At 33.5% G+C, this 15,990-nt stretch overlaps 1 protein-coding gene across 2 annotated transcripts in view; it reads right to left on the reverse strand.

Annotated features, from left to right (window-relative positions):
• Positions 1 to 15,009, reverse strand: part of LOC130440517 (uncharacterized) — a 71,298-nt gene extending 56,289 nt beyond the window's left edge. For both annotated transcript variants that reach the window (XM_056773744.1, XM_056773743.1), the window contains exon 1: positions 13,739 to 15,009. In XM_056773744.1, coding sequence (XP_056629722.1) covers positions 13,739 to 14,909 — 1,171 coding nt within the window. In that variant the 5' untranslated portion in view covers positions 14,910 to 15,009. The remainder of the gene's footprint in view (positions 1 to 13,738) is intronic.
• Positions 15,010 to 15,990: the final 981 nt, after the last annotated feature.

A 15,990-nucleotide genomic window follows, 5' to 3' on the forward strand; every position in this document is an offset into this window, starting at 1 on the left:
GATAAAAAACAGAAAATAGAAAGGTTTGGGAAAGCAGTGGGGATAGTTTGGATAATGTAGATCCATTTTCAGTTCCAGATTCGAAGAGTCACTCCTGAAGTTACCAAATTCCCGTTGGTTGAGTTTGTGAAAAAGATTATTAGACATTAAATAGTTTGTAGAACAAATTACTGAATCTATTACAATATCTTTGGAGATAATGGTGGATTTTTTCAAAAAAAAACAGAAAAATTTGAACTTTCCCACAATTATAGACGAAGGATTGTTCTTAGTTAATACAAGCAGATTAGACATGTATTTTATTACTTTAAAGTAACATAATGTTAGTATTTGTTGAAACTGCAACAAAAACTTTCACATACTTCGTCAATATCATTTCATCTACTAATTTTTCAATTAAATACTATGTTATTAACAAATAGGGGGACATAATCTTAGAGAGATCAAGTCTCCCTGTTAGAAGGATTCTTGAACTCATTCGATTTATAACCCATAACATTTTTTTAGTTTATATTCATTTACTAGTACTTAATGAAATTTTCAAGTTCTAATTCAAACGAACTGAGACCACCACGATTTATGGTTTTACCGAGTTTTAATTACTCGAGAAATGATTTAGAACACAAGCAAATTGCACAGATGAAGTTCACATAAGTCAAAATGACAGCACAGCATGACACAAGAAGGTCCGCCAACCACTCTGAACGCAAAACCGCAGCCGCTAAAAAATAACTGTAGAGTCGGGATTCTTCAACACTCTCTCTTATTTGCATAGCTGACGCTATCTGAAAGTAGACCCAAAGTTTCTTATTGGTACTCGGTTCCAATTTGCTCCATAGCTAGCATCTCTTTCTTGACTCGATCTCGAATGAAAAGATATTTTCTTTTGAACTAAGATTTGTTATGACAATTTCTGTTTCCCAGGTGGAATCAGCAACTAATTCTTGACGACGGCTTAACCAAATAATAGCTGCACCTGCACTCGAGACAGCTGCAGTAAGGATACTGGTATAAGGTGAATTCAAAAGAAAACAGCTTCTATGCTGAAAGTTATATTCTACAAACTGCAATGAAGATCAAATATCTTATTCCCTAATATTAACTACAAGTTAAGGATTTTTTGTGAACTTACCTTCGGTGTCTGAAGGCGATAACTTGGTTATTGAAACTTGCTTCTGATCATGTTAAGTATTAGTAAATAGTGTATTCAGTCTGCAGAAGAACACACGTACGATATGAAAAGTTCTTTTAGTATATGTGTTTTTAAAAAAAATTGATATATTTATATCAGCTCCAATTCAGCTCCAACGGTCCCTGTATAATAATCACTGGCTATTGACTTCAATTAATTTTTAAACGAATGGAATCGTTGATATGATAATGACGGGCATCTTTCGTCCAAATACCGCGGGCGACTTGAAAGGCCAACAACATTTTAAACTTTACTGTGAATGTGTTGTCACTTAAGTCATTGGTCCCATACATTTGCCCTTTCGGCAATGCTGGTCTGATAAAAAAAACGTTGAAAAAGTATGGTTACGTTCAATTTAGCGAGATACGAGAGTGAAACTAAATTTAATAATAGTCCAGTCATCGTCTCTCAAAATTCACATATAATTGGATGATCGCAAGTTTGAAAGTGAAAGGTCACAAATATCTCGTCTTCTATAAGTTTTACGCTATTCGTGACCATTATCCATATTGTGGAGAATTTAATTCTGTACAACTTTTGTATTTATTATTTTCTTATACCTTGAACTGCTTTCCAGATAAAGGGCGTAGAGAGCGCGGTCAGAGAATTATCTGAGATCAACTGGAAGTCTCTATCAAAAACTCGTAATATTAAGGTTTATAAATTTATTATGGTTAAAATTAATAAAAATTTTGAGAACAAGTTCTAATTTCAATTATCTTCATCTTCTTTTTTTCCTCTTCTTCATCATCATCGACATCGTCCCTCTGCCGCAGAAGTTTCTCTTCTTCTCTTTCAACGACATTTGTCTACAAGTCATTCATGATATCTGGGTCAAAGATTCCATCATCATTAATATCGGTCTGATATGGTATAGCATTAAGACGAGCTTGTCCATTACTCTGGAGGCATGCTAAAGAGAACTGTATTCTATTATTCCTGCATCCACATCTTGAGACACAACCACTTTTGCAGTTACATTGTATTGAGAAATTCATCTGGTGCAGGTGGTAAAATAATCATGTTAGGTTCCAGGAATTCGTTACACATTGTCCAAACCTATTCCTGGGGTTCTGAATCATGCCTTAACCAAGTTTGAATTTGATAATAAACGCGATTGAAATATTGGTTAGCTGCTCCACTCGTTGGGGGAATATTTGATAACTGCACAGGTTTATTCGATTTTGATGACTTGACGTATAGTGCATGACGGAGATGATCGATACTATCCACTGATTTCGAAGCCTTATAAACTGCTAATGAGGTTTGCATTCTATTGTCAAATAATCTCTGAACCGGACAGTTTTCTTCTTCAAATGGTGCAGTAAATTTATGGATTTTAAATAAGATGTACTTAATTTTTTTCTCAAAGTCTATTAGTGTAAATGAGAATATAATTACAATGTAATTCAAGTGTATCCCTTAGTAATTTTTCAATTACCGAAAGAGATTATTGAATTGAATTGATAAATTTTAGAATTATTAGAAAAAAAGATTGAATCTAAAAGTTGATAAAAAATGATAATTATATATTTAGCAATTAATTATAACATTAACATTAGTTTTTGATCGATACTATCAGTTGACCTCAGATAATTATTCTCCGACCGCGTGCTCTACGCTCTATATCTCGAAAACAGTTCATGGTATAAAAAAATGTTGATCATAAAAGTTGTAGAGAATTGAATTCTCTACAATATTAATAATAAATACAAATAGCGTAAAACTCATAGAAGACGAGATATTTGCGAAAATATCGAGTTTCACGACCTTTGACCACTGACTTCTGGGAATACAAGTTTTTACGTGGTAATATACTGGGTATGTCGATTTTCCGAGGTGAACTCCCTATAATGACTGGACTAAAAAGTAAAAAGTAAAACAAGATTATGGAATATGTTAGTAAATAACAAAGCTCTTAGATGTCTACTAGATGGTGTACCAGCTACGTTTTATGGTATTTTATCGAACATTACTGACCAAATTTTAGAATTATATATGTTGATAATGAACAAAGTGTGGAGTAATTATGCAACAAGGTTTCTAGGTTAAGTAGTGGTGTGACACAATTAGATTCTAAAGGGTACTGTTTTTGACAGTAGCATATATTTACATTATAATAAAACAAAGAAATATATTTTAGATATTGGAAAAACGGTAATTAGGAAATTTTATAGTATTAATATTTAACTATGATTTCGGACGTCTGGCGTTTACAAGGATAGAATCACAAACTAAAAGAGCTTTTGAAATCTCGAAGTGAAGTCGAACTTCACTAAAAAGACAAATAACAAATATAAATAATGATCATTCCTTGGATGATCTTGTTTTTGTCAAGTTTGAAGATCTTTTTTGCCGAAAAAAGAAACAAAAGCTATAATTAATTACTTTTAACTTATAAAACAACCTCCAAATCAGAACGTATGCTTCATAAATAATATTAGTTCCCAATCATTGATAGTGATTGCCACCTCTTCTCGTGGGTGGATTTTTTTTACATTCTGAGTACAGGAATCGACGGAAAAAGTAATTCTGAGAAAAGAAAAAAATTTCTCTCACGTTTTCTTTGTAAAACTAATATTTTTCGAGTCATTTGTGGTTCAAAGTAATAGTTTTTCTACGAAAAAATCGACATTTTTTAAGATTCTTGCGAATAACTCTAAAACAACAAACAGCATCCTTTTTTTATAATTTTTCTACGATCAATACGAACCAAGATACGACTTGTTAATGATTAGTTTTTTTTTGTTAAATGCATGATTTGAAATATTCAAAGTCAAAAAACGGAAAAACTTTTTTCGAGAAAATTCATAGAACATTTTTTGTAGTATATAATTGCAGCTTTAAAATCAAACAAAAAGTCTCTAGCATGAAAATTGAGCAATTTATTATCAAAATAAGATCGCTTCCAGCCCTTATCTACTAAAAAATCAGTAAAATCAACCCCCTAACTACCGCCCCTAATAAAAATAGACCTTCACCCTTCTGTGATTCTCTACATATATGTATTATCAATAGACTCAAGACGTATGACCAATTTAAAATGCGTAATTTTAGAAAAAATTGGAGCAAACGATTTTTTTGCAATTTCGTATTTTTCACCCTTTACTTTTGAAAATGGAAACATCCGAGCAAAAGATTGGGGATGGCATGTTGATTAAAGTTTGTTACCCCGTACGGATAAAAAAAGCCGCCTGCACCTGATGAGCTTGCCAATGCAAAAAAGGGTGCGGCACTTTAAGCAGGTGCAGAAAACTTGGATTGTACTGCAATTTCACTTGTTCTGGTTCTGGTGGAGACTGCAATAATCGTCCACCAGTAAATGAAGAAGCCGAAGACGACATCGACTTTGATATAGATAAAATTAATGAGCCAGATCTGTAAATTTCTATATCTTTTTATATTCTAGTTTTTTAGATTTAGACCAATTTAATTATATTATAAAAATTGCTATGTTATTAAGGGTGGTTTTTAAGGATTGAAATATTATGAAATTGTATCCTATAGCATACAAAAATCCTTATTTAACCAAGCCAAATTTTGACCATGTTAAGTTTAAAAATTTTCCAATTTTTTACGATTAGGTGTAGTTTTCACCCTTAAAAAACAAAAAGCGTACAACGGCACAATATAGAAAATGAACTAGAGGTTGAAATGAGCCTAATCCCAATTTTTTGTACGAAATTGCGAGGTTTTTTTTTGAGCTTTATTTCCTGGACTATTATACGAGGAGCAGAGATTTTGGTCACCTAGATTGACGGTTCGAAACTCTTATTTCTTACTATCAACATAGAATTAAATTTTTCTAGTCAGTTTTATATTAATTTAATTTTACTTTATATTATGTTAGGTTAGATATACTTTATCATCGTTTTGTATTCAAACTCTATTTAATGAAAGGGTTGTAAGCATGTATCTAGCTACCTATAAAATTGCTTTCACATCACCAAATAACGTTTTGAAATATTTGTTTCGTTTATTATCAAGAATACCTCTTCTTCATACTACTTGAAATCAAACAAAACCACAAACAAAAAGAAAACTGAGAATTGAGGAAAGCTACATTATTTTTTAGAGTCTTTACATCTGAATCATGATGAAAGTAAAGACTGTTCATTAATTCATATAGTGCCCCATGACAATTTAATATAGTATTGGATGACCAACAACAAAACACCACGTAGCTTTTTCTGAAAGCTTATGTTTCATAAAGTTTATCAATAACAACTTTCCGCGTAGGCACTCTATTGTAGTTACTCGATTTCAAAGCATTAGAATTATTGTTGACTTAACCATAACAGCCAATACTTATGTCTTTTATTACAAATGACACCCACTAAGTGTACAATTGAGAGTGAAAAATGAACAATGTCCTCGCATTGCACCGCACGTCTAATACCACGCAACTCCGAAGTGTGAATAATACATATAAAGAATAAAACGCGGCGTTTATTGGGCATTGAAACACTTTTAGAATTTAAATGACCGTAGATCACTCAACTGTAATAGAAGTTGAAGAGTATTGATGGCATAAAAATGTAAATAACATGCAGATGCAATTTCAAGGTTCTCCTGTAAAGAAGAATGTCCATAATATAAATTTATGTTGTTGAAAGAATAAAAAATGCTTAACATTATTGTATACAAGGAGTACTGAATGGTATAGTTAGTTACACATCAACAAATTAATCATGGGGGTTATCAACCTACTTGGGTGCGGAAATTAAAGCTGCCATGGGAGTCAAGAAAGTGGGCCGGACTGGTTGTCTAGTTTACCATTGTACTCCACCTGCAAAGTATTTTATTAACTATAGATACAACAGAATCCAAGCAACAAAGGCCAATCGTCGTGAAGGGATTTTATCAAAGTCTCACGTATTCGGCACATGCCTTCTGTTAACTAGATAATGTTATAGATACAACACGCTGAAGAAAATCAGTGAAATGGAAAACGGTAGAAGTGCGAATGGAAAGCATAAAAATCGCTGTTACAAGGAAATTCAGTGGACAGTCGTAGCACTAACTTAGAATTTCTTGCATGAATCTACGAAGTATGATGAAGTTATAGTTTATTTCAGAAAGGTATAGAGTAATAAAACCTTATTAGGTATGGATCACAGAGTGACCCAACGAATATTTAAGCCACTTCCATTGTTTGGCATTTATTTCATTGAAAAATTCTTTTTCTTTTTATCAAGTGCAAGTAGTACTACCCGGGTTGGGGTCACAAACATTGAAAATAGTATGCCAAAGGCGTGCCGGTGGATGTTCGTAAAAAGAAAATCCGAATCTGAAATAAGGTTGGAATTAGGCAGAGGCACTAATAGAAGGGTAAACAGTACCTGTTAAATGGAAAACGTAACTGTATTATCTACTACCTAAGTAATCGCTACAGAATATTCCAATATTGATACTTCAGGCCAGAAAACATTCTCTAATTCTCTTACGCAATTACTTGAAATATTAATATTACAAACAAACTATTTCAAGACCTACTACACCTATGTCCAACACCGAAATTGAGCCGAACTGGACGGAATTCCCCATTTTCTTACTCTATATTTTTCTGAAATAAACTATAGTTTTATATTATCACACTAACAAGTGCCAGGTACTAAATTGAAACGATTTTTTAAGTTTAGAATGTGGCGAGGACTTTCACAAATTATTCTGGATAAGCGATGAAGGTATATTTTCATCTCTTCAGCTATTTAAACAATCAAAATGGAATGATATAAACCCACAAAACTCTCCATTCGATTAAGGTAACCGTTGTCTTCAATGTGAATTGTACAATTGAAATACAAGAAGGGAAGTTATTACTTCCTAAATTTTAGAAATATTTTTTTCTTTGTCTCCACGAACTCGGACTGAATGAAGAACAACAATTTGCAAGTCACATAGCACGCGGCTGGCGTGAGCATGAATCCCTTCTGAATAATACATCAACAGATAATCCATGTCGTAATGGGCAATTCTAGATAAAGATATAAGCATTTATCGAACAAAATGAACGCACTTAAGCTATTTTTTGATAAAAAATATTGTTTTGGAGTTATAAATCTTATTTATAAAGTACACAATCTATACAGCATATATTTCAAGTTTGGAGACGCCACGTTGTTCAGTATTTGTTTGGCAGCCATCAATAGTGAACGTTTTCAAAGAATTTGTAACATTGAAAAAATTGGTTATCGTTATATGAGACAATACTTTTATATGTATTGCATTAGCCCAAATAATATAAAAGCTGGATTAGATATTCTACTCTGAGTGAGACTATCTTCTCCATCACCTCAAACCTCATTCAAAAGAACAATCAAAACAATGGACTTAAAAGGGAGAACCGACTCCAAAGAAAGCAAAGACCGTTCCATCTGCATTTAACTTTCGTTGATTATCTTGCAAAAGGAAAAACTATCAACGGCGAGTATTATGCGAGCTTATTGCAATGTTTGAGCGATGAAATCAAGCAAAAACGGCCGCATTTGGCTAAGAAGAAAGTGTTGTTTCATCAAGATAATGCATCAGCTCACACACCCGTTATTGTAATAGTCAAAATTTATGAATTAGAATTTGAATTGCTACCTCATGCAACCTATTCGCCTGATTCAACCCCTCGGATTATTTTCTGTTCCGAGAAAATGGCTCGGGAGTCAAAGGTTTTCCAAAAATGAAGAAGTGATGTCGGCAGTTAATGGCTATTTTGAGGAGCTCGACGATTCTTATTATAAAAAGGGTATCGAACTTGATAAACATCGCTGAGAAAAGTGTGTTGTGCCTAAAGGTGATTACGATGTATACCGACTTATGGAATTGTACTGATCCTCAACAATGCCCCACCCCACGTGTAACCCAAAGATTCCCTCAACAATTTCAAAGGAACATTTTCTAACACCCACTTTACAGTACCGATCTAGCACCGAGTGATTTTCAATTTTTCTTGAAGTGAACCAGTGGTTTGAAAAGGCTTCTAAAATGACGTGGAGCTCAATGCAATCGTCACAACTCACTTCCAATATACATTTAATGAAGAAGGTAGTGCAAAGTGTGGAGAAAGTGTTTACAGCCCACAGAAAGTTGCAAAAAAACCCTCGTATATAAATCTAATAATTCTTATTTTGATTTCGTTACAACAACCCAATGATATTGGATCCGGGATCTACCTACACATACTCGGATTATCAAATTCGCAAATATACTGTCGATCGAAAAACCGAACACAAGAGAATGTGATAGTGATTAATGCCCGTTAATGAAATTCTCGTATGGAAATGCTGAGAAGATTGATTACCGCGAGAAGAGAAGAGCATATACCGAAAAAGCATAAAGTAATAAGTTTGCATTTAAACCACGCCTAGGTAGGTACTTTTACCTTCCCTATATGTACAAACAATGAATAACAATAGACCAACAAAAAGCGCATAAATCAAGATGAAAAAGAAATTGCGTGTATGAGAAAACAGGATTGGGTTGGCAAGCTTATAACTTCAGTTTAATTTATAAATTATAGACTACGAGTTTCAGTAAATAACTTTTATCTTTGAACGACTTTATAGCTTAGTTTATGTTACTTCGAACGTTCATTAATCGCTCCATACTAATGTGCAAATTTCAATAACAATATACTCATGCTGCTTGGGCATAATCAAAAGACATGATTTATTTCTAAAAGTTTATTCCCCGTCTTTTGCGAATAGTTAAACTATCACAAATTGACGTATATAAAAATTAATTATAATTGAACAAAAAATTAATTTTTATAACGTATTAAAACAAATAACCTTTTACTTATAACATCACGTGTGACTAACTAAGAAAAACACATTTTTTGCCTTAAATCAATTTTATTCATCAATATAATGTTCAAGAGCAATACAATTATTTCATTCTTTAGCTTCTCGATGCCGTTCTTGTAGAATTGTCTTTTGCTTCAAAATATACTGTCACTGGGGGTTAGAACTGGACTATACGGTGGATGAGGAAGCGATTCGAAGTGTAATTCGTTAAATTTAACCATCGTTACCATCGTCTTCTGAATCGTTGAGATTCAGATTGGTGAGACAATGGTTTTTCATCGACATATGAGGCCGTTTTTTTTTATTTTTGCATTCAAACGATCCAGCAACTCTATGTAATATTCGTCATTGAGATAGAGATAGTCAAAAACATCCCATACGCATCCCAAAATACTATACCCATAACCTTCTCAACTGTCTTTTGTGCCTTTGGACGCTTCCGACATGGTTCACCGGCTGCAGTCCACTCAGATGATGATCGTTTCGATTCCGGAGTGAATTGATGAGTCCAAGTTTCATCAATTCTCACATATCGACCCAAAAAACTCGATTTATTACGTGTAAACATGGCCAATTACTTCTCTGAATCATCAACACGTTGTTGTTTTTGATCGACTGTGAGTAAACGCGACACCCACTTTGAAACAGCTCTCTCATGGTAAAATATTCATACATAATTGTAAACACAGTGCTTCGGCTATCTCACGCAATTTCAATTTACGATTAGATATAACCAATTTGTGGACTTTTTTGATGTCTCCTGGAGTAACCACCTCAATTGGACGACCAGCACGTTCACCATCATCGTTATCTGTACGGCCACATTTAAATTCAGCAAACCAACAACAATTCATTCCTTTCGATGGAGCTGACTTTTCACAAAATTAAATAATAAGACTTTGTGCTGATGGAAGTAGAAAACAGAGCTGAAACTGTTTAATTTGATAACCGTAACCAAATGCATTTCCAATACTCATATACAAATATAATTTGTTTTTAATTGGAAACCTTCTAGGCTGAGTTAAAAAGAGATTATGTTGAAAATTAGAATAGAATTCATCGGTATAATGGAGTTACTTTTTTATTGACAAATAACCTCGTATATGTTAGACTTAAAAATACCTAAATACAATTATATCACAGTTATGTAAATTCACATCATATCCGTCCATATTAAAATAATCCATTAAGATAATGTATAAACTCGTTCAATTAGAAATAATCTATGATGATTTATATCCTTACAGGAAACTCATTACAAGGTCTAATGTCGATATGTTAGAAAAAAAAAGTAGTGCACAAAACCTGTAATAACTGAAGACAAATCTTTAGATATACGAGGATGGTCCCAGAAGTACCTGACCTGACCTAGAGATAGCGGTAGTTGCTTGAAAAACACGAAGACGCGTTGTTAAGTATTTGTTTGGCATCCACCAATACTGAACATTTTCAGTGAATTTGTAAACATGGAAAAAGTTAGTTATGTGAAACAATAGTTTTATTTGAAAGGTCTTAGCCCCAATATGAAAATCCTCCTTCTTTATCAACAGTAAAATATTGCGTACCAGAGTTTAAACGCGGAAGTACCACCAGCATCGTTGTGATCGACCAAATGAGTTGACGACTCCATAAATGTTGAAGAGAATCCACAAAGCGGTACTGGATGAACGTCGACTGAACGTTCATGAGCTAGTAGATATAGTAGGCACAAAAAATGCGGCTCATCGCATATTAACTGAAAATTTGGACATGAGAAAGCTGTGTGCCGCGTTTGCTCACAATTGAACAAAAACAGCGTCGTGAAGATGTTTCCATCGAGTATTTGGCAATGTTTCACAGAAATAAAGACGAATTTTTTTCGCCGTTATATAACCATGGATGAAACAATAGCACATTCAAAACAATGGAATGAAAAGGGAGAAGCGACTCCTAAGAAGGCAAAGACCGTTCCATCTGCAGGCTAGGTTTTTTGGGATACGCGTGGGATAATTTTGATTAACTATCTTGAAAAAAGGAATAATATCAACGGCGACTATTATACGAACCTTTTGCAACGTTTGAGCGATGAAAACGCCCACATTTGGTGCTGTTTCATTAAGACAAAGCACCAGCTTACACATCCGTTATTGCAACAGCCAAAATTAATGAATTAATGTTTCAATTGCTACCTTATACACCCTCGGGTTATTATCTGTTCCCAGACTTGAATTTATGACTCAGTGGTCAAAGATTTTCTAATAATGAAGAAGTGATGTCGGCAGTTAATGGCTGTTTTCAAGAACTTGACTATTCTTATTCTAAAAAGTGTAAAGAACTTCTTGAACATGATCTCGAAAAGTGTATGAAGAAGGTCTACATTTCATTATTTCCCAAAATTAAACGTTAGATAATATTCAAAATAACAAAATTTTATATGTTTCCAGAAAAAAATTACTTTGTAAATTCAAAAATTCGTTAATAAATTGTGAAATGACGTATACAGAATGATTTATTTAGATTGAAAAGACAAATCTAAAATCTGAGTAATTTACGGATTCCGACCATTTTTAATATAAAATAGAATATTTAGTTGACAATCAGATTTTAAATTTTTGTCCAATTTTCAGGGCATTCAACGATAATTTTTCGAAGTCTATAATAACATACTATTTCGATTAAAAAATAATATACAGTTTAAACACTTGGAAACGACACTGTGGGGACTGGGCACCTTAAAGCGTTATAGAATTATCTTTAAATGGAAAGAAGAAGAATCAGAACTAGAGAAAGCAAAAGTTAATTCAAACTAGTAATAGTTATTATGTTGGCACGTTATTGTGTATAGTTTATTATTTTTGTTTCACGTATTTTGCTGTACATGTTATTATATTATTTTTTTTTACTTTTCACATCTTGCCATATTGAAGCATCTTGGTACTTTTCCAATAATTTAGCTGCATCCAGAGCTTCTTTGATGCACGACGTAGGATTATGTTCAGCCGTCTCATTGAATCCAAAATTTGAGTGAAGCCGTTGTAAGCAGGCAATCGTCTACTCCGATGTAGATTTGGAGATTTACCACTCTTCAATGAAAGATTGTCTTTTCTATCAAACTCAGGTTTTGTTTCCACATCATCACTCGTAGAATTGATACTGTTGCGAACAAGCTCGTGAACTGGGTCCTTTAGGGCGGCTTTGTTCAGCTACAATTAAATTTTAAAATTCGGCGAAATCGCGCGGCGCCGTTGATTTGTTTTTTATAAATGGCGGACGCGCCTTTGATGAACTTTTTATTATAGAAGACAGTTAATTACATTAAATAATATCTAGGAAAGTTTTTTTATAACCCATAGCCGATAAGCACATAGGCTTTTTGATAGGCCTGTTTTTCATGATACGATACTTAACGAACGATTTGAAGGTATTTCCTTTATTACGGACAAAAATGTACTGTCAAACTTGTTGGAGCCAAATAAAAGTTTGTGAAATATCTATCATTCATAATTTACCAATTAATGGACAATTAAATATATGTAGTTGTCTAGTTAGATGGGTGTTTTCTCAGTCCTGGTTGTCGACGCGTTGGATGATAATAGAAGTTGCCAGCCTTGTGGTGTCGTGGTATAAATTTTTACTCCAAAGATTATTGCTTAATTATTTTGTAATCAATGAATTAGAACTTTACATAAAAAATAAATGAATGTTTTTGAAAACGAACTTCGTCCTATTAATCAAATCGCGTAGTTAGTAGGATATATACACTCAGCGCTTAGACCGTAGTCATTTACATTATAATAGCAGAAGAACCTTTTGTCTGTATCCCAATATCCATCGATTTAACTCGCGGGTTAAAATTTCGGGAAAAGTAACAGAAAAGGGCTAAGCTTCTTGACGACGTATTAGAATATATATCTATATATACAAATCTAGATATCTCGTAACTTTGAATATTGATAATTTTACTTTGAATATAAATAAAGTTTTATTAGTAAAAACGATTTTTGCGTATCAATTAGTTAATTCGGTGGAGCTATAAGGCAACAACTGAATGAACATCACCTAAACCCGTAGAAGTCTGGAAACTAAACATACAAAAAGTTTACCAAACCTATGCGAAGGACAAAACCAAAATTTGCGTAAGAATTGTCAATCAAGACTGGGGAATATTATTGAAATATGTATTGGACTAAATAATGAAATAAGAAATAAAATTTTTCATCATATTTTTATCTAATTCTAATATTATTTGAAAGTTTATTGTAAATCGGTTCTTTTCTCAAATATTGATATTACTTTGAACATTTTTCCTCCACTTGTAATTAATTTAAGAATTATGAATCTATTACAAAACACTGTACAGCGGACAATTGGATTTTTACTTGAAAAAACTGTAACCATCATCCACCCTATTCACCTGACTTTGACATGTCTGATATCTGATTATTCTTTAACTTTTCAAGAGTATTACAAAGTGACAGTTGCAAACCTTTAAGTTGTTTAAACTTTACAAAAGTACATTGATGTAGGTGGTGGTTTCTTAACATTAAATGGTCGTTACTTTGTTTAAAATATTATTTTTGTGAAATTTTGACAATAGATTTTCAAGTGTTCTCATTACAAATGAGTCTGTAGACTGTACATAAATATTTCTATATCTATGAAAATAAAATGTCTAATGATAGTTGAGTAAGATATTTGTTCTAACATATAATTATCAAAATGAATGAATAATCAAAGACTAGTATATATTTTCAAAAAGAAACCTTACCTCCTCCCAAAGTGGTAATAGAACTATGATGCTTATGTGACGTTCCATGATGGCTCAATCCATATTTAATCGGTTTGAAATGGAAAAACGAAGGTGAATATCCAGATGCTCTACTTAAAGTACTCAAACGATCTTCTCTATCTTCCACATAAACTCCTTCCTTTCCAATAGCCGCTAACTGTCTCCCCTTTGGCATAAACATTATTAGAAATATAATAACCGACGAAGTGACAAGTCCGAAAGCTATGCAAGCATCTTTATGTCGTTCGTTAACTAATAAGCCACTAACTGTCCAAATCAACCACGTGGGAATACTGCATCCTACCGAAAGCGCGATATAAGTAGCTTCCCGATAATTATCTCTGATTCCTCTCGATTTAACAGCCAAAACTGTTACGAATAAAATCAAAAATGTCACATAAATAAGCGAAAGAAGCATATCGATGTAAGCGGTACGACATAACGGAATAATAACGGGAGTATTGATATCTTCCACCGTGAGTAAAAGTTTGTATTTATTTTGATTTATTATCGTATCCACGGCGACATCGTCTACGAAAGGAGGGTTTGTTACCAACCATTGAACCCCTATGGCAACTTGAATAAGTATAGCAAAAAGTAATAAGAGTCCTTGATAAGGTGCTGGTAAATAAACACCCCCGTTTAAACTTATTAGAAATACGCACTTAACAAGTAAAGAAGCGAAAACGATAGTGTAAGCTACCCCCGTACCAAACCGCACTATAGCACAAGTTACTTGTGTTGGGGATGCAGCGAAAACAGCAGAAAGTCCCGCGCAACAGAACAACCCCAATAATAACATTTGTCCTAAGAAGAGGTGTCTTCTACTGGGGGTTGTTCTCCACGCTTTGCACAAAACAAACACTTCAAATCCTAAAATCAACACCATAGTAATTGCGGATAAAGCTAGCACTGGAATGACCCAAACTTCATTCCTAAAAACACCCACTAGTTTTTCAGTTCCCACGGGACACCCGGCGCAAGCTGTCTTAGAAATATAACTTACTGTTGATGTACTAGGGGTAGTACTGCTTGGCACTAAAAAAAACTCTGTACTCATTTCTAAACGGCGCTCTAAAGCTATAGTGGCGTTATTAACATTCGTGTCACTGTTAGTTCTTTCACCAAAAAACACAGATTTAGGACCCATGGTTGCGGGTTCGCGCTTTCATCCAGTACGTAATTGACTGTTTAAGTTGAAGATGTTGTCGGCATACCGTTGCACACTGTACGGCGGTCTGGGCCATACTGATTGTACCGGAGTCGTTTTCTTGTGCTTAGGAGACGACGGCGACTCTGGGGACCCACCTCCGATATCAGATATTGTAAGAAATACCGAGAAAAACATTAAGCAGTTTGGTTGCGATTTATTAAACGAGATGAATCGATTCGAAAAATGCAAGTCCAATTCACAAAACACTTCAGCGAAAAAGATGTGATTTTAACTGGGTTTTTCAAATTAATAATACTAGGAATCACAAATTTTTGTGTAATTTATTAAAAATACTATTTAGATGAAAAAATGTTGAGGACAACAATTGGAATTGTTTGATAGTTATATTATTTACATGTTTTTATAGTTAAAGCTTGGTTTATGTAGCTAAAATTGAAAATTAATATCAAACTAATATATTTAATTACTAGTACTAAGTTTATGCAAAAAATTTGCACTAAATTTGAGAGTTCACCAATTTTCAACTTCTTAGTTCAATTCCTTCATTTTGTGAGGTTATGAGTACATGAGGTCGGCCTATATATGTGGTATTCTTTTGTTAACAACATTCTTGTTCTTTGTCTAGGAAAATATTCGTGTTATTGCGCCGATTTCCGCCATTTCGTTTTATTTTTAAGACTAGTATCAAAAAAATAGGGAAAAGCAATGTCAGAAAGTCAGCAATGCTCTTTAGGCGATGGAACACTGATAGACAGTGTCTGGAGTTTTCCACATTTGTGTGACAAAAAAGACTCATTTTACAAAAATAGAATGAGACAATAAAAGGACTGGATAACCATAGGGATGATTGTTGGCAAAACATGTGGGTAAACTAGTTTCAACAGGAGGTTTTAACAGTGAAAAATTACATATAGCATAATTCTTGCGTATCGTCATGATCATTCAAAAACATACTGCTTATTGAATTATTGAAAAAGACTTTTTGAGCACGAACTTCATTAATAGACCCATCGAGACCGATATAGTGCAGCACTCATTGTTGTCCATTTTTTATTTT

This window comes from Diorhabda sublineata, chromosome 2 (genome assembly GCF_026230105.1).
Source record: "Diorhabda sublineata isolate icDioSubl1.1 chromosome 2, icDioSubl1.1, whole genome shotgun sequence".
In the NCBI taxonomy this organism is placed as follows: Eukaryota; Metazoa; Arthropoda; class Insecta; order Coleoptera; family Chrysomelidae; genus Diorhabda; species Diorhabda sublineata.